This window comes from Grus americana, chromosome 21 (assembly GCF_028858705.1).
Source record: "Grus americana isolate bGruAme1 chromosome 21, bGruAme1.mat, whole genome shotgun sequence".
NCBI lineage: Eukaryota > Metazoa > Chordata > Aves > Gruiformes > Gruidae > Grus > Grus americana.
The window spans coordinates 5,517,299-5,536,680 of NC_072872.1; the positions used below are offsets into that span (position 1 = coordinate 5,517,299).

Below are 19,382 nucleotides of genomic sequence, written 5' to 3' on the forward strand. Positions count from 1 at the left end.
CAACAGGTTTCCAAAGAAGGATGGAGCAAAGCAAAAGAAAAAAAAAGCTTCAAGCAAGGACACTGAAAGGAATGTCCTGACAATATGCTACACCATCCCTAGGAGGACGTGGCTCAGAGCAGGCAGACTCCTGGAGCAGGGGAAAACAAGGAGAAAGGCAGCATCTCTCAACCTGTTAGTCAGATGGCCAACTATTAGCTAACACACCCTCTAATACACTGTTTTCTAGCTGTGATACAGCTCATTTCCTAAGATAAGAGGGGGGTTTCCATCATCACCTTAGTCACTCCTCTTCATCTCATCACTAAGGTAGAATCCTGAGGTTTAACTCAACTGCTCCACAGGCCCCATGAGCCACCCAGAACCACTGCAGCTTGTATAGGTGTCACACGTGCTCAGCATTTTCTCAACAGGCTGGATGCTTAAGCTTCAGACAGAAGAATATACCAGCATCTCTCTTGAGAAGCAACTGCAGTGCCTAGGATGCCTGATCACTGTTCTTAAAGCTCATAACTTTCCCGATTCTATAGCTCTGCCTCCACAAGGGCCCAGGAAAATGGGGAAAGGTTTGTCTCAGGATCCTGAGCTGCCGCATATCAGTCTGCCGATAGCTTGGTTCTACACTGCTGGGGACTGGTCTCTACAGGCTGGGAGGAAACAACAAAATTACAGAGGTGGCACAATCCCCCCATCACTTTAGGCACGAACTGGCACCTACCTATCAGGAATGGGATGATGGAAACCAAGAAACTTCTCAGCAAAGGAGATGCCCCAGTAAAGCAAGGCACTTCCGTGAGTATGCGTGTTGTATAAATAATAGAAGGGTATAATTTATGGACTGTGTTTTCCATGAGGCTCTTGGCTGCTGATTCTTGCCAGCTATAGCATCAGAGCCCTGCCGAGTTCAGTTGGTTGTGAACATCTGCCCCACCCCACACACTCCCGTTTCCATGAATCTCCTCGTCCCTCCTCCCTCTGCCACCCGCTCAGCCCCAGCAGCCGGAGTCTGACTGTCTTTCCAGGAAGCCCAAATCGAAGTAGCAGCCTCACCACAGACTCCCTGCTGGCCACGCCGAAGGTAGCTTTCTGACGCCTGCTGGTGATGTAGGCAGAATTTTCCTGCAGTTTCTCCAGGAGCTGCCGGATAGGCTTGCAGTAGTTGGCAATCTTGCATTCCTTCAGGAAAGATTTTAGCTGGGAGGAGGAAAACGAGAGGAAGAATGAGAGTAATGTAATAGCTTCCATAAACAGATCCCATCAGCAAAAGAACATTTCCCACCCCCAGTGACAGACAGCATGGGGCACCTTTTCCCTTCAATTCATACCACACTCCAATGTATCGCCCGTATTCAGCCCTGGGGGTCCTGCCACCCCGGGCTGGGAGGATGCAGAGTTGCAGTGACAGGCCAGATGTTTGTACGCAATCCAGCACAGGGACCTTGCTCAACACCAGCTCTTTGCACCCTTTAACACTACTTCTTTCTGAAAAATTCTATCAGTGGAGTTCAAGCAGCAGCAGGAAAAACGTCTACGCTCTCTGGGGCCTCAACTCCTAGCTGCCATTGTAGTTACAATATCACTGAATCCTGCTTAGCCAAATAGTAGGAGGGACTGTGGACCAGATGCACAGAGACCAGGAATAACAGTGGATACCTGTGGATGCTAGACGGCCAAACGCACAGGGAAGCCAGGGTTAGAATGGCGAAAGGCGTCTGTGGGTTAAGACTGTAGAACATCAGTGGATATTGGAATGGGAACACCAAATACAAGAGGCTGTGGATGAGACCAATGGCTGGGATTGAAGGCAGAGCTTGAGAAGTCTTAAAATTGGAGTGGAAGTGTCTGTGGGCTGGGAGTAAGGGTCTTTGGCATAGCTTGGTGGGAACACTTGGTGCAGAGCTGTGGGTCAGGACAGATGGCCATCTGCAGAGCCACACGGGGTGAAGTTTGCTTAATGTCTGACTGTACCAACCCAGCGCCAACTGGCACCACTGATTTTTCAAGGGCGCAAACCCACACACCCACCACACAAAAATTTACAAAATAACTCTCTCTGTGGACAATTTGTGCAGCATGTACCTAGATAATTCTTTATTTTACACCCAAGGCCTTATGTGTAACCCTCAGGAAAAGAGCCAGTCTGCCAGGAAACCACAAATCCTACTGCTGCCTGAAAGGGCAAGGACCATCCTACTCAGAGAACCTGCTCCTGCCCTCTCTCTGTCCCCAAAACACACTTCATTACTCTCAGACAATGAGACTTCGTTGTAAACAGAGCACATTTTTGTGTTGGGTTATTTTTAACTCAGTAGCCTTGTCCTGAAGCAAATCTCTTTTCTCCCCACCAAAGAAGATTTTCCCTCCCAATACAAACCTCCCTCCAACAGCACAGCACTGATCTGACACCTCCAAACTAAAAGCTGAGGCAGCAGTGGATGCTCTTGCTGACAGAAAGAGATGGGGGTGTCCAGATTGACTCGTGGCTTGAATTCCAGTTTACTACACTGTCTGCTAACAGTTTTTACCAACCCCAAGACAAGCCTCTGGAGTGCTGTCCAAATTCTGCAGGCCAAACTCTTTGCTAGAGCCACATATATACACACACAGACAATACACAGACACTTGATTTAGAGAAAGAGAACCACCAAGGCAAAAGAAAATGGTTAACCACAATGGAACCTTCATCTCTGCTGGGACCTGCAGATGCTATCACGATAGAGACAAAGGGTTTCTAGTCAGCAAATACAGTACTGTCTTCTCTACTTACGGCTTCAAATGCTCTGCCTCAAAAGACAGAGCTAGGGGAAGGAACAAGATGTCTCCCTCCTTTCAAGCCTACATGTTGGCTTGATCTTACATGCCAAGTGGGTAGGTATTAAGTGTTAATCAAGAGGTGGCAGTCACACCTTGCCCCTCTCTGGCAGGACACCGCTCTCCTGATGGGTATATTGCTGCAGCATCTGCTGTCTACTACACACATGGAGACAGCCCCCCATTACCTAGCAGCAGGGGCTTCTCTTGTCCCTTTATCCCCAGCATACGCCCACCTGCCATCATAGATCCCACTCCGAAAAACGGGAGTTAAAATGAACCTCTCCCCCTTTCTACAAAGCAAACAGCCCATCAAACAAGTACAAAGGAACCATCAGCAAAACTATTCTTCTGCTGGTGAAGCCTGTCCTACCCTCACCCCCCCATTTCTAAAATATTTATTTTTCATAGGTGCTGCATATTTATCTCCACTGAGAGAGGCATTTGTCATTCGATTTATCTCACTTGATCCCCACAGCTGCAGCCCCAGATCCATTTCATCCGCTGCCACATACATTATCATTTTTCTTTCGCTGCAGAAGTGTCACCAGAAATCCTGCAAAATCTCAGGCTCTATCTGTGCAGTTTGGTGTTGTGTGTTCACTCTCACAGACATATGCTTAATTTCTTCTCTCCCCCCTCTTCTCTCCTACCCCTGCAATCCCTCACAGTCCCACCACTATCTGCCACAGATATTAACGAAACGTAATGAGATCTCAGTCCTGTGTTAAGAGGCAGGGAAGAACCAAGAAGGTAAAAGAAGATAGAGGAGAGAGAGAGAGAGAGAAAGGGACTCTGTGTATGCCTTTTTCCACTCTGCCAAATACAACAACCGTATCTTTCCAGAATAAAAGCAATCAGAACATACGCATGTGTGTATGCATATATGTCATTCACATCTCACGTCGGTTCCTAGCTAAGCAGCTCTGTGATTAGCGGGATTGATTCTGTCGAACTGCCAGCCTTAAACACCAATGGTTTATACCAGCAGAAACCACAGCAAAAACCCAGCTTCTCTTACTGTAAACGACGCAGGGAACTATAAATGATCTGAAGCAGCTGAGTGTGTGTGTTCCAGGGAACCCAAATCAAGCCCAATCCCCCACTCGCAAAAAGCAGAGGGAATATTCAGCTCGGGACAGCAGGAGTGGCTGCTGGCAAGGGACACCGGCACCTCCTGCCCTTCTGTCTAGCTGCGAGCCATGCCTAGATCATGCCATCTCCTGCCTCCCTCCACCCAGCAGTACCTACCCCTTATCGACGCCTGCCCAGTTTTTCCCTTTAACCTCCCACTGCTGCTCTGTGATGCCTGTCAGGGCTCTAAGGAGGGAAGAGGCAGACTCTTCCAAGCGTCCACAGAGGCTCTGCACTCCGAGCTCCTTACCAGCCTGTGGAGGCAGTGACCGCCGTGGGGTCATCCCAGCGGCTGGGCAGAACAGAAGCCTTTGAACTGTCTCCCACCCTGACTGGCTCTCCTTTCCTTTGATCTGCCCGGGTGCTTCCTGCCTTCCAGGCAAGGATGTTTTAAAGTTCAGTTTGAAGGCAGTTCAGCCTAGCTTATCCCAAAGCCGCTGACCAGAAGACGAGGAATGTAACCCTCGCCAGCTGGAACACAGCCCCTACGACACGGCACTGAGAGAAGCGTGAGCTCATCGGGGAGGAAGAATCAGGACAGATGGATTTTTACAGTTAACTGGAACCCTTCCAGGAGAAAAGCCTCCCCCCCACACTTTCCCGAAGACTCTGAGATTTTGGGAAGCTAAGCTCAGCACCCCAGCCCAGCAGACGCCACGAGGCTGTGGTTAGTGGCAGCCAAATAGGAATCCGATAGCATTAATTTTCTGCAGAAATACAGACCGGTCCCAGGGTGTGTTTGGAAGCCACAGGGTGCTTGGTGCCAGAGGGCCGTCAGCCGTTTTTCATTCCAGCTAGAACATCAGCTCCGACAGCTTCGATGCTCTCAACAGCTGCTGGCTGAGAGGAAAGGGCTTTGTTCGCTGCCGATAAGTGAGGAGCACGCAAAGCGAGAGCAAGCACAGGAGCCGCTCTCCTAGCACAGAGAGTGCCTGTCAGCTCACATTAGCCAAAGCTGCCTACTGCCAGCTAGGCGACGGCCTGTGCCAGGCTGCAGGGACCCAGCCAAGAGTCATGCGCCTGACAGATGCCAGCCTATTACATACCGCAGAAACAAGGAGATCTGCCTCCCAAGCAGCCTCTGGGTCCCAACTGAGTCACTGCTCCCAAGTCAACCAGCGGCATCGTAGCAACAAGGCACGCAGACACAGGGTCTCACGGCAGACACCAAAGCAGAGGTTCATGTCCCCATGGAGGATATGATAGCAGCCCTCTGCCAAACTTGTATGACACCTGCCACTCACGAGTTAAAAATAGAGAGGACTGGGAGGAAGGGAGGGAACAAGTTCCAACATGTTTGCATTGAGCAATCTTACTGTTCAAAGCAGAGAGGTCACTGCTCATTCAAAACTGAAGCCACCCAGCTAGCAAGGTATTAGGGAAGGATTATGCACCCAGATGTGCAGCACTATTAGGCAGTTTTATTGCAGACAATGAAGTATGTAAACATGAAGTAGCTAGGAAGAACACCATGCACCATGGAATGCCAGGGGAGATGCAAAGGAGACTGCTTTGCAGCATTGATGTTAGGTGCAGCAAGGAGGAAGGATGGAGACAGGAATTGTACTGTTTTGTCTGAAGGGACGTGGGGAAAAAATGCCCCAGTTGATGAAGACACTGTGAAAGGAGGGAAGATTGCCATCTTGTGGAGAGCATGTGAGGGAGGCCATAAGGCAAGGAGAAGTATGGGCTCACAGAGCACAGATAGTGCTCTGAGACAATACAGCAATTCGGACAACTCTGAATTGCCAAGAACACATCCACTACTTGACTAGTCAAAAACCTATCTCTACAGCAGTTATGAGGCCCTCTGTTCCACTTTGGCTCCCAAAAGAGTAGCTAACTCCACAGCCACATTCACCTACCTTCAGTCTCCTAATTAGATATGATGCCTCTCTTCCTCCCCAAGAATCCCCCAAAACACAAAGAAAAACTATAATTAAGAAAAGGTAAACAGCTCTTCCCTCACATTGTGAGGACCATCTCGAGTTCACTGTTAGCTTAAACGACTTTATCCCTCTCTGTGCACATTCCTGGCATGATCAAGAAGCATCTTGCACCTTACCTGAATGACAGTGGGGAGAACCAACTCTGGAAATCCAATGCTGTAAGCTTGGCAATGGAGATACTCAAGCATCAGGTCATAGAGCTGTTCAATGAGTCCATCCTGGGTAGGGGAAGCAGAAATAGGGATGTCAGATAGGAACTAAACCCTACAGCACCCAGACTGCGAGTCTCCAGCCTCATGGGACAGGAACACAAAGCATATGGCTAGGGCAACTCTACTGTTTAGAGTGTGCTGTTGGCCACTGGGGTTCCACTTACACGGAAGGCCTTCTCCTGCAGGTTGGCATTGGAAAGCTTCAAGATCACTGCGAAGTTAATAGGCTTAGCACTCATACGCCCTGGCTTCTTGTTGAAATCCACTTGTTGGAAAATCTACAACAGAAAAAACTTGAGTGTAAAGATGATCACACCGCAAAACGCAACAGATACCAACTGACTCAACTAAGATCATGCACTTGGTGGCAGAGCTAGCTGAGAAGACAATCCGGAAATCCTGATTCCTGCTTGCCTGTTCTGATCACTGTCCCACAGCTTTCTTAAATAACCCGGCAAGGAACTGTTAGGGAGCAAACACCAACCACGCTTGAAGCTTTACAGACCTGAGTGTTAAAGGTGCTAAAGAAGTGTGAAGTAAAAGGAAACCGACACAAGCAACAGCAGAAGAAACTAGAGGTTTGTTCCTCAGACCCATGCTTCTAATGGTCAGAAAGATCATACTACAAAGCTTGAGCGTATTTTGGAGCTGTCCCTTAAGGTGAGAAACTTTTCAACAGCAAGACTAAATATTGCTTATACCAAATCTGTTACCTTTTTATTGGCACTGAAATAATTGCCCTAGGAAGCAGAGACAGCAGTAAGTCCTTTTCACAAACACCCCTTGCTGGGCAAGGCTTCTATTCTAACCCATTTCCCGTTGGTGTCCCTTGCACCAATTACAACTGAACAGCCTTTGAATAAGTGCATGTTATTTTCCATAGACACATTTCATTTCTCAGCAAGGGACACGGAGAAAAACTGGCCCCTTCCCAGAGTTTGAGAGGAGACCATGCACCCTGCTCATCAAAATGATGAGCACACACAAGCTCCAGACTACAGCTGGATGCCCAGTGGACTAGGAATGTAACATCAAAAGGCAGACCTGCACCTTTGGTTTTGTGTTTTTCCAGAGCTTGTTTAACGATAATGGTTGCAGAGAGGAAGTTTACATATGCGTCTGTGTGACTGGCTCTCCAGGGTGGCATCTCAAGCTTGGTTTTAATTAAAAAGAGCCATTATTGCCTTAAAACTTAACAAATTGTAAACAAGACCAAGAACTATGAAAGCCGCCTCCCCACTCCCTCCTTTTTGGGAGGAGTTTCCCAACTTCACTGGGGGAAGGATAACATGAATCAATGAGAATTTCCATTCTTCGCTTCCCCGGAAAGGCTACATTTGGCACAAAGGAAAGCTATCTTCAGCTGAAATCAGATAGAGCCAGAATCTGTCTGGGTCCCTGCTGCCCGGGGCAGACATCAGGCAACAGGGTACACTATCCCAAGAAGCCTGTGTGCTGTGCTGCTCTTCCTCTGAAGCTGCGATACAGGAAGGAGCAAAAGGTTTCCAAAATGAGCAATAATACGAATATGCCCTTTCCCAGCCTGGTAGTGGCAGATTTCAGGAGAAAGATGGTAAGAACTGCAAAAATGACTTGATCCGGGGCAGATTCCCAGAGACCCCATCATAGGATAACAAATGGCAATCAAGTGAGGTGCTCACTAGCAGTGCGACCTCTTTAAAAAGCAAACCAAAAAAAGCCCCAAAACAGCCAGCAATTGGTAATCATTTGCATATCCAATGACAACCATTGAGGGGGCTGATGAGGAGTACATCCTGCCCACCCATACTTCTGCACACCTCAAAAGCAACCTACAGTTCCTCTCCCTGTCCCCAATGCTTTTAAATCACACTCCTGAGCAGGAAATAATTTCTATTCCCTCTATGCAGCAGCACCACATTCATCATCAGACCCCAGCCAGCCCAGCAAGGTGGGGATGCAGCACACTGATTGCTAGAGGGTGAGGTGAGGAGGAAAGGGAGGGTGTTCAGGTCACATGGATGCCCCCAGGCCAGAAAAGCATGGAGACGACTATTGATTTTCTACATTTTATTTGTCGATCCAGGTTATTTGGAAGGGAGGGACAAGCTTGGTGGCTTGTGAAAACAAAGAGCCCTAGCCTGGGGAATCGATGCTATAAACCTCATTATGCACGGTTATTTCTTTGGCCAAAACAGCAGTATTGATCCCTGAGGTCAGACGCATTAAAGTGAAAGGCGTCAGGCTCTGTGGGATCCTAACATGCCGCGAGGCAAGTGGGGAAATGCAACCACAGGTTTTGAAACTCTCCCAGGAGGTGCTAGGGAACCGGTCAGGACATGTGGGAAGGGGGAAAATGTGATTCCCATCTCAAGACTGTGCAGAATGGCTCAGCTAACAGCTAGACTGAAGGAGAGGATGACTGACGTCTAGGAATCCTGTGGCAGGGTGGAAAGGCGATAATGAGGGACTAGAGGGCCAGAAAATGTCAAAAGCCAACAATTTGGCTTAAGTGATAACCACTAGCAGACAAAAGAAAGGACAGGGCAACACAAGCAGGAAGGAGAAGGATTTCTGGCAATCTCAAGCTCACAGACTATTTCCATATGGCTAATCGGAAGGGTGCTCAGATGTACAGTTTGCACTGCCAGAGTGCAAACCAGAGAACCAACTCTGCACCCACAGCACTCCCGCTGTATCACCCCATCCACTCCCTCTTTCCTTCTTGGAGGCTCTAGCAAAAGCCTCCCGGCATCTGCTTTGATGACGCCAAGGGCGCCTGCTGCAGGGCAGCTCCCAGCAAGGATGCAGTGCTTCGCTGGGTGCTCCTGCAGCTGTCCCTCAGGTCTGACAGTCACCCTCCCACTTCACCCAGGGAAGGGCTGAGAGCACCTAGTTAAACCGCTCCAGCAGAGTCTGATTATTACCAAGTTCAGACAAGCCACCCAACTTTCTGCAGAACTGGGATTGAAGCATTTGGTCACAAAACAGTTAAGATTGGAAGGAACCTCTGGAAGTCATGTAGCAGGGTCAACTGGAACAGGTTGCTCAGGGCCACGTCTGGTCAGATTTTGAGTATCTCCAAGGACTGACACTCCACTATTTATCTAAGCAACCTGTAATAGCCTCACCATATAAAACTGGTGGTTTGTTGCGGGTTTTTTTCAGTGCTTAAGTAGGACCTCCTGTATTTAATTTTCTACATATCGCCACTTGTTACTAACTGTCATTGAGAAAAATCTGTTTCAGCCTCTTTATTCACAGAGTGGTTGAGGGTGGAAGAGAGCTCTGGATGTCATCTTGCCCAAACTGCTCTGCTCAAACAGGGCTACCTAGAGCCAGCTGCCCAGGACCACGTCCAGGCTGCTTTTGAGTATCTCCAAGGATGGAGACTCCACAACCATCCTGGGCAACCCGTGCCAGTGCTCAGTGACCATCACAATAAAACTAAAAAAAAAAAATAAAATTTGTTTCCTGATGTTCAGACAGACCCTCCTTTCAGGTATTCTACACACATTAATAAGATACTCCCTGAACCTTCTCTTCCTGAAGCTAAACAGGCCCAGTTTTCACAGCCTCTTCTCACAGATACTCCAATTCCTTCATCTCCGTGGCTCTTCACTAGACTCACTCCAGTACGCCCATGTCCTTCTTGCCCTGGACAGCCCTGAACTAGATGCAGCACTCCAGCTGTGGTCTCACTAGTGCTCAGCACAGGGGAAATACCATAGACAAATTGCTGGCAAAGCTCTGCCTAGCAGAGCCCAGCATGCCATTGGTCTTTGTTACTGCAAGGGCGCATCACTGGCTCTTGGTCAACTTGTTGTCCATGTCCTTTTCTGCAAAGCTGCTTTCCAGCCAGTCAGGCCCCAGGATGTTGTTGTTAACGGAGTTACCCTTCCCCAGGTGCAGGATGTTGCATTTCTCTGTTGAGCTACATGAGGTTCCTGCCTTCCCATTTCTCCAACCTGTTGAGGTCCCTCTGAATTGCAGGACACTTATCCGGTGTATCAACAACCCCTCCCAACTCCGGTCAATCTGCAAGCTTGTCGATGGTGCCACTCTGCCCCACCATTCAAACCATCAATGAATATGAAAACCAGTATCAGCCCCAGTATCGATCCCCAAGGTACATCACTAGTGGCTAGCCTCTGGCTAGATTTCGTGCCACTGTTCACAGCATGAGCCTGGAAGTTCAACCAGCTGTCAATGTACCTCACGGTCTGCTTATCTAGTCTGCAATTCGTCAGCTTGTCTGTGAGGAAGTTACAGGACATGGTATCCAAAACCCTAATAAAGAGATAAACATCCACTGCTCTCCCCTCCTCCACTGAGCCAATCATCTCATCATAGAAGTCTATTAGATTGGTCAGGCATGATTTCACTCAAACAACCCCTGGTACCTGCAGGGCTGTGATTCAGAATTTAAGAGCTGCAATATAGTGGTGGAGGGAGGAGAATGAGGAAAAGGAAAGATACATCTTCAGTTGGTGCAGTTGTTCAGCTTAGTCTGTCTAAAGTTGCAGTTTTTCCTCTCTGTGTAAAGGAGGCAAAGAGCCCATGTCTCGTAGAAAACTAATTTCAGATCTGTGCTTAAATGTATGATAATGTCTGGCATTATCAATTCTCCAACTACAATCTTCGCATCAGCCGATTTCCTCCGACACAATCCGCTGCCCACTCCCATATATGTTGCACTCCAAGCCCCTGGGGACTTTCTCCAAAGCAAGCTGCACATCCAAAACAAGACTCAAGCCATTTAAGTGTCAAAGTGGAAAAACTCGTGCCTTCCTAAGCATGTCAGGGTTAACCTCTTCTCCGATCCCTCCACAGGGGAAGTCAATTTTAAATTGGCATGCAAAGTCTGCCTGTGGGGAGATTTCCACCTTGTTTATCCACACCTGCCTTCCAGCAGAGGAGCCACCAATTTTCCTGCTGCAGAAACTAGTGCCCATTACACAATAATTGAAGTTATTAAAAAAAAAAAAGCCTGGGATCTCATAGGCCCTTCAAGGGGAGTAACAAAAAATAAAAGCCTGCCTGCTTTACACTCTCTCCCAAGCCACCTCTGTCTATCTAAAATGTAATTTTAGCAAGCTTCTTCTGCTCCATCCTGGAAAGCAGAGCCAGAGAGGAGACAGGCACTGGATGCCCACGCTGGGGAGCATCAGCCGTTGTCAAGATGCATCAGGCAGCCAGCTCTCATTTCTACTGGCAGGGGCTTGGGGAATTCCTGTGCCTACGGGGATTGCACAAACGTTCCAGCTGCCATCTCCTGAAAGCACAGCAGCAACAGGGCTGAGACAAGAGGTAGCAAGGGTTGGGTTTCCTTGATGGAGAGGGGGAAGGGAAACAGAGTTACACAGTCACTGCTTACATAAGATTCACAGAATCTACACTCCAAGGCCATGCAAAGCCCTCTCTAAAAAGTTCACAAAACAGGGTCACAAACTGAACAGCCATTCTTCCACTGCACTTGGATTCAGTTGCAACAGTGACAGAGCAGCCTTTCCTCCTTCCTATCAAATGGAGCATACCTTATGCTGGGAAGGCTTCACTCTGCTCCCCCAACTCCAGTCATGCCCCTCAAGTCTACTTCTGCGTAGTACCAACACACTGATCAGATCCCTCAGTCTCATGATGGTTTGGATAATAGTCTTAAACTGGATTTTGTTTCATGACATGGGGTGGCACGGGACTAATGTCTATTGACTAAGTCATCCACACAGTTGGAATACATCTCCTGCCTGAAGACAGCTTGTGGAGACACACCAAGGGTTGTTAAGAGTGTTCGGATACCCCTGTAACAGAAAGAAGGGAATTGGAAAGAGATGGAAGTACAAAGGGAATTGCCCTGAATGCTCTTGGGAACTCGATGGAATATTTGAGGGATCTCTTGCAGGAGATAGGCAGGAAGAAGGGAAAGCCTGACAGCTGCAGGGAGACTTGGGAGTTTAACATCATGCCAGTCACCTTGGGTTATAGAAGTTAAAGCAAAATAATTGTTAAAGTAATGTGAAAGAGTATGCAAGCAATGCACATGCACACATTTACCCTGCCCCCATCGCTCCCTTGTCACCAACACCTGGACAAGCTAAGCCAAGTAGTGCCTCACAAACACACACAGCAGGGTCGGATGTGGTTGGAGGCTTGTGGAAGCTGGGAGGAAGCTCAGCGTGCGGTGTGGTAACGTCTGGCTGGGGCCCGACACACAAGTTACAGCCGAGGTGTTACGGCCAGAATGCAAAGAAGGGGGGAAGGCCCCAAAGGTAAAAGGCTTTATCTCTCAGAGCACTAAAAAGTCAAAAGCAGAGAAGCCATCCTCACCCCAAGCTCCACTACTGCAGAGTGGAGATGCCTCTATCACTAAATTTTGGTTGGCAGAATTTCAAATATGCATGAACAAGAGGAAGGAAGCAGGCGAATGGCAAAGCCACACAGGCCAGGGAGCAGCGGAGGAGGCAGGAGAGCAGGAGGAGATTTATAAACATCGCTGCCTTCCACAGGCACAGAGGATGTGGTTTGCAAAGGACGTTTACAACAACACAAAACCACAAAAGCCTTTGCTTCAACAGAACTTGATTAGGAATGAGCCCGGCTGACTCAGGTCATTTATTATAGAAGTCTCTCTCTCTCCCTCCCTCCTCCTCCTCCTCCGTGTCCAGTCTCATGCTGACCTACTGGGGCTTCTGCATTCCTCACCCTGCCTCACTCACGCTTCTTCAGTGAAATTTGGCTGCACCACTTCCGTACTACCTTCTCGCAGCAGCAAGGCCAGAAAGACCTATGTGGACAGATGTCAGGCGTCCAATATGTGGCAAAGCTGGATGGTCTCTTAGCACCAGTATTTACCAAACATACTGCATTTTGCCAGGTTGCATTCAGAGATCTTTTTCCTAAATAAATCCTTAATTCTTGAAGGGCTTTTTCCTTCCATTTCCCTTTGTCTGCAGTTAGGGAAAACTCCTCCTTTTGCTAAGATATGACCACATAGGCAGGGTCAAGTAACAGCAGCTTGGGGAGTTACCACAACCAGTTGAGCCTCTGAATCTCTTCTTTGGCAAGCTCCTTGCCTACTCCAGCTGCATTAGTTAAACCACGTAGGAATGTATTTTTGCACCCAGCTGATCGCAGATACTCTTCACTCACAGGCCAACAGAAATTTAATCCTATTTGCTAACTAAACAATACATTCTGTCTGATGTTTTTTGCCAGGGATTTTGGGGAGTATGCAAATTGGGCAATCTTGGGAGCTGCTGGTAGGTATAGTAAGTGAGTGTGTTTATTAGGTAGTAGGCATCAGCCATTGCTGGGTCAGCAGGAACCAACTAACCTCCAGGATAAACGGCAACACCGGAATGAAGGTCCTGGTGTTCTCAGACAATAGTGTAAGTGCACGGATGCAGTGCATGCGCAGAGGATAGAAACGAGCCGTTGGTACCAGCCTAGAGAGGAAAAAAGAAGGAAAAGTATTAGGCCAAGTTTTTACAGGAACTGTACCTGCAGCCCTCAGTGACACTTGAAAGCCATTCCTACTCTACAAAAGAAAGACAGCTTTAGTATTGCACAGCAAACCATTTGAGCTGCTGAAGCTATCCTATAAAATTCACACATGTAAAAGCTGTAACACCAACACAAAAATTCCTGCAACTAAAGTACTAGGTTTCCAGCTTCTGCTGAGAGAAAGTGCTACAAGACACAAGATTTGCAAGATGAAGTTTATCACTGATGCTGTTTAATCATGTTCAACGCTTTCGGCTCTCATGCTCCCAGCACGGGTAGGTATGCAAGGAAGAGTGGCAGGAACCAGCAAAACGCCCACGTAAAGCTGCAAGTTTGACCAAGAAAAGGGCTCCTCCAGGATACCAGAGGGGCTACAAGGAGGAAGATGTTTCCCATTTCAGGCTACATACCCTCTAGGTGCCCACAGAGTTCATGCTGTCACCTGAACAAGTGACCCTCTTAGTGTGGATTGTCACTGAGGCAGAAGGAGCTGGACTAGCAACGACCAGCATACCAGAAAGGACAGAGTGGGAATGAGAGTGACCTCTCAGCCAAATCTGTTCAACCCTCTCCAATCCAGAGGAGCACCTGAGCTACTCCTATCTCCTTCAGAGAGGCAACGTGTACATTTGAAGAGCCAGTAATCAGCATGGAGGGGAAGAGGCCAGATTTTCGTTGACCCACACTTCAAACCACAACACCCTCAGGTATTAAGAAAGAAGTAGAGCCAACTCCCTTTGTAAGGTTGGGACTGAGAAGGGTCAGCAACCCCAGCACCACGTAAGCCAGCAGCAGCAGGGAGAATGCAGAGCTATCCCTAAAAGACACCAGCCCTCATTACTGTACCATCCTAGAAACCTCTCACGCTGAATGACCTGCACTTGAAGATGTGGATGCCTCCAGCATTAACAAGAATTTATTTTTATTTTTTAAAAAACACAGCTCTCAGACAACAGGCTCAAGTCTGATAAATGAACCCATCCCCTCCCCAAAGAGCTTGCTGAGCAATCCAGGAGAGCAAAAAAAATATGCTTGACCAGGCACCATAAATCACCTGCATCTCCCCCCCCCAAATAGTGAAATAATTATCATTGGATCCATTATAGAAATAAATCTACTTTGCACCCCTGATCTGGCACCACTGGAGATGACGAAAGCCATTCTCAGGAATTAATTGATCGAGGAATAAACCTGTTAAGTGTATAGATTTACTGTAAACCAAGACCATTAATTTTAGAGTGCATGGCGATGCAACAATCTGCTCAACTTCCCGATGGCTGGATGCACAGGGAATACAAAACACAGCTGGGTCCCAGCTCTGCTGAGGAAGATCCAACTGCCTAGTCACTCCAGGGTGCAGCTGTGGGGGTCAAACCGACTCACATTCATCTCAGCAGAGACTGCTCTCTAATATCTTACCACCGCTATCTCTTGGAATGCCTGCTGTACTTCTCCCATGCAGCCAGGACATGGGCTGTGGTGTAGGGAACAGCTTAAAGGCTCCTCAAGGTTTATTTTCACTCACTGCAGCTCCTTCTATTATACTCCTGGGTGACTACAATCTTCCTCTGGCTAGAGAGGACAGAGAAAGCTTCTTTCAACATCAGCCTCCACCCCACCAGGACAAGTCATGAAGTGAAGGGACACCAAGACTGTGCTTGCTTCTCCGTGGAGCAGGCTGTACCTGCTTTCTCCCCTATATATGCTGAGAGGCTGGAAATCAAAATTTAACAGGCACCAAAAATCCTAATTTAACTATAAGCCAGGGAGGAACTTATTTTTATAACTTAGACTGGGAGCAGGGTAGAAATCCAAGCAGATCTCTTTAGAAAAACACTTGATGAAATGAGTGAAAAAGGCATGACATAGAACAGGAGCTTCTGCAACAACTCTGCTACAAAAAATCAAGCACGAGAAAAGCATAAAGCAGAGAAAGGAAGGGGGTATCATCTCCACATCCTACTATCTCTGCAATACCTATAACACTGCCCCATTGGTCAAACTAACTGTAACCTTTCAGCTGTTTGAGACAACAGCATCACTCATTATTACATGACAATTCCATGAGCAAACTCAGCAATGGGGCTCTTCCCAGCATCCCAAAAGTCAGAAACCATTAATTCCAGCACTTCTCCATTCAGTAGTCCAACTTCCCTGGACCACATCTTGAGCACAGGTAGTTTCCAGGCACATGTGGGGGCCATTTCTGAAATACACGTTATTAACAATAGTTTCAATGCATTTCATATGCTGGAAAGCAAAAAGAGGGAGCAAGAAAATAAGGGAGCTAATTTTTATCTTAGCAGGCAACCCTCTTCTACTAGTTATCTCATTTAATCACTGCACAAATTCTGCCCTGGTCCCTGCCTAGAGCAAAAAGCCGATGATGGATGGTGACTTCTCCCCATTCCCCTCATATAAGAGGCCAGGGTGGCACGAGCAGCCAACGGGGTCCCACAGACAGACAGACACCCCGCTCACTGCCCTTTTGCTGGAGCCAGGCGCCACCTCCCGGTACAAGAGGCACTGGGGAAGAGGAGTCCCCTCCCAGCACTAACACCCTCCAGATGTGCCCAAGAGCTCTCCACTCCAAGAGCAGAAGTGAAAGAAGGTATTTCCAGATGTTACACAGCATCCTGCCCTCCCACCTGGTCACATACACACCTCTCAAAGCTGAGCAGCCCAGAGAAACAAAGAGAGGGCTCCACCTCATTCACTCCATCTCCGCAAGAAAGTCTGCTGGCAGCAGTAAGATACTACAGCAACCCCCAAGCAGATACATACCCCTACACGCGCCTTCCAGAAACGCATGCACACAAAGCAAAAAAAAAAAGCCCTTGACTTACAGGCTAGATTATTTTATCCTCTCACGTCAAGCAGAGACAACTCGAGTTCTTCTGTAACAGTTGCCACAGACGTGTATCTACACCAGGGGATGTGGCACAGAGACTGACCCTCACCAGTCTCAGTTTGGACAGCACAGGCACCAGCACCAAGAAGAGACTGCCCATACTCAGGAAGGAGCCACTAGGAATAGACTCCTGGTAGAGACTGAAGTCCGTGGAGCCACATCATTCCCACATCTGCTAACCTATCCACCCCTTTTTTATATCCTAGATATGCTTGACTCAGTAAGGAAGCCAGGGTGGGATCTACTTCTATTTTCCCCACCCTAGAATCCATCTGTCAGGTTCCCAAATCTTTGAAGCCTTGTCAGGCAGTAACTGTATTCATGCCAAGCAGCCCTGTCCATCGCAGATACCAACAAATTCTATTTGCTGCTCTTGCTGAGACTCACCCAACTCACCTTTCCTTGGCCCCGGACAGCTGATTTATCTGCCTGGACAGGTAGAAAACTGCCTGGATTAGTCCACAGGACAACTAAAGCTCTACAACAGCAGTGAGAAGCAGCCTGTGCACATGGGAGATGGGAAGAGGGATGTATGCATACTCTAACGATCGTTTAAATCTGCTTATCTTCATCACCACTTGGGAGTTTTTCAAGACCAGGTGGGTGGTGTTTTAAAGCTGAGAATCTGGTTAACAGAGCTAACAGGATTTCAAAAATCACCAGAGATTCAGAAATTCCCTCAATGCTCATTACTAAGAGCCATTTCAAAGCACAAAAATTTCATATATAAACTGATGGGAAAAAAGAGAGAAATTCTCAGCAGATACATACTAAAAACAATAAATGTGTCCTTGTTTTTCAAATTCTAACAAATATGCACAAAAAATGCATCTTCTAACTGTATTTAGAAAGCTAAAGATGAGGACTTAATTCTGTACTTTGGCACTATTAGGTCCTGAGGCAAGTCAGTATTTTCCTTGCCACTTTGTACAACTGGGAGGATAATCTGTCCAGGCTATTCAGGTTGCAGTATCTGTGGAGCACAGAGCCATCATCTACCCTGCATGCAACCTCAAAATACAGCCTTATACTCCACAATGTAAAATTACTGGCTGGTATTAAGAGTTCAACTCCCCTTGGTCTCAAGTTGCACACACGCGCTAACAACACTGGGATTCCATGATAACCACTGGGAGAAATTCCACCGTGGTTCAACTCCACTAATGGAACTAGTGGAGTTCAGCAAGCTTAAACACAGACCACTATACCTGGCTAATACTCTGGAAATGAGGAAAAAACCCCAAATTGCTAAAAACAAACAAAAAACCCCCAATCACCCACAAATGAGTATAGCTTTCATACTGCCAAAGATACCTGAGCAGGCTTTCCTACTGGTGTGCATATTTTAAGAAAGAATAATTAAAAAAATCTGAACACACTTAGACTCCAAAACCAAGTCTCCGTCTCCTCCCTCATTTTTTTTCCAAATAGCTCAGCTCTGAGACAGTCAGAAACTGCTATACATGGCATGCTTGCACTTGGACAGTTCTCCACGGAAATATCCAGACAGCTATAATCTCTTGGAAAGAACACTCAGCAACATCGAAATACTACCTAGTGCTGCAACTGCTCTACACGTGACAAAGCGTTCTGATGGATGTTAAAAGGCTAAGCTTCCCCACTTGGGCTAGTTCTTCATATGAATGCTTGGGGACGACTCAGTTATTTTAAGCTTTCCCTCAGAAAAAGAGGACACTATCTAGTATCTTCTTGGAGACATAGTTCACCAGCAATAGAGGTATCATGTGCTTTTTAGCACCAAAGTTAACTGCATTGCTTTGGGTCTCCGCAGCTCCCCACTAGATGATAGTAAAAAGTGTTTGCATTATTCAGAAGTGTGCCCAGACCCTGCAAATATTATAGAGCATAAAGGAAGAGGAATTCCACAATATTTTCTGTTCTCACTGCTGGGCAATACTTAGCTACTTTTCAGATTAGCCCAGAAATGGCTGCAGTTTGACACTCGGTCACAGACTGATTGGTCCTCCTTCAATATGGAGGGACTTTAACTGGACACCAAATCAGGCAGAATTTTACTTCTTTATACAGAGAATTTAGTTGTGGTGTAGGTTACCCTTTCCAAGGCTTTCTCACCACCTAAACATACAGGTGCTCACAACACATCTTCAGCTGGAATACTTCAACCAAAAGCAGCTCTCCGACAATTCCTTGCAATGCAAGGTTAAATCCAAATCACTAACAGTAGTGTCCCTTAGTAACTGCTCTGCCACATCAAGCAAGAGAAAGAAGTATAGCCAAAAGAAGAAAAAAATTCTACTTACTTTATACAGCCAATGATGACCTGCGTCAAAGGGTAGATCAATGGCTCCATGACCTCACTGGGATAGATTGTGCTGAGAACCCGACACCAGAAATACAGGCAGTGGATATACTGCCAGTTATAAACAGACTGGAAGTTCTCCTGCAGAAAAGGGACAAACACAGGCACAAACTTGAAAATGTGGTATTTGAGAGGAGTTCACTCTGGTTTCTCTAAAGGACTCATTTTATCCAGCATTCTCTTAGAGGACATTGTGTACTGTTTAGAGGGGAATAACTAACACTCTAGCTGTTGCTTTGATACTAGTGGCTGACCCACCATCCAGCAAGTTCAGATGCTGCATTGGCAACATTATGATTTGGTACTAGTTAGTGCCTTAAAGGAAATCATGACCAACAGAGACTGCTTTTCTTCACAAATATGGCTCATTTGAGAAGGATGATTTACCGACCCAGCTCACAGCAGATAGTGGGATGTGGCCAAGCATTAGGAAACCTTTAACTGTTCCACTTACCCGCGGTCCCTGGGACAGTCCCTGGTCTCCCACAGGTGGGAAGGCTGGAAAGTAGTACCCCTCTCTGACACCCTTTGGAATTGCCTTT

At 47.2% G+C, this 19,382-nt stretch overlaps 1 protein-coding gene across 1 annotated transcript in view; it reads right to left on the minus strand.

Moving 5' to 3' along the window:
• Positions 1–19,382, minus strand: part of NOC2L (NOC2 like nucleolar associated transcriptional repressor) — a 55,601-nt gene that overhangs the window by 23,571 nt on the left and 12,648 nt on the right. The window contains exons 11-15 of the mRNA XM_054849624.1: positions 18,782–18,921; positions 13,419–13,530; positions 6,271–6,384; positions 6,011–6,112; positions 1,051–1,194 (exon numbers count right to left, since the gene is read on the minus strand). Of these exons, the coding sequence (XP_054705599.1) occupies positions 1,051–1,194; positions 6,011–6,112; positions 6,271–6,384; positions 13,419–13,530; positions 18,782–18,921 (612 nt within the window). The remainder of the gene's footprint in view (positions 1–1,050; positions 1,195–6,010; positions 6,113–6,270; positions 6,385–13,418; positions 13,531–18,781; positions 18,922–19,382) is intronic.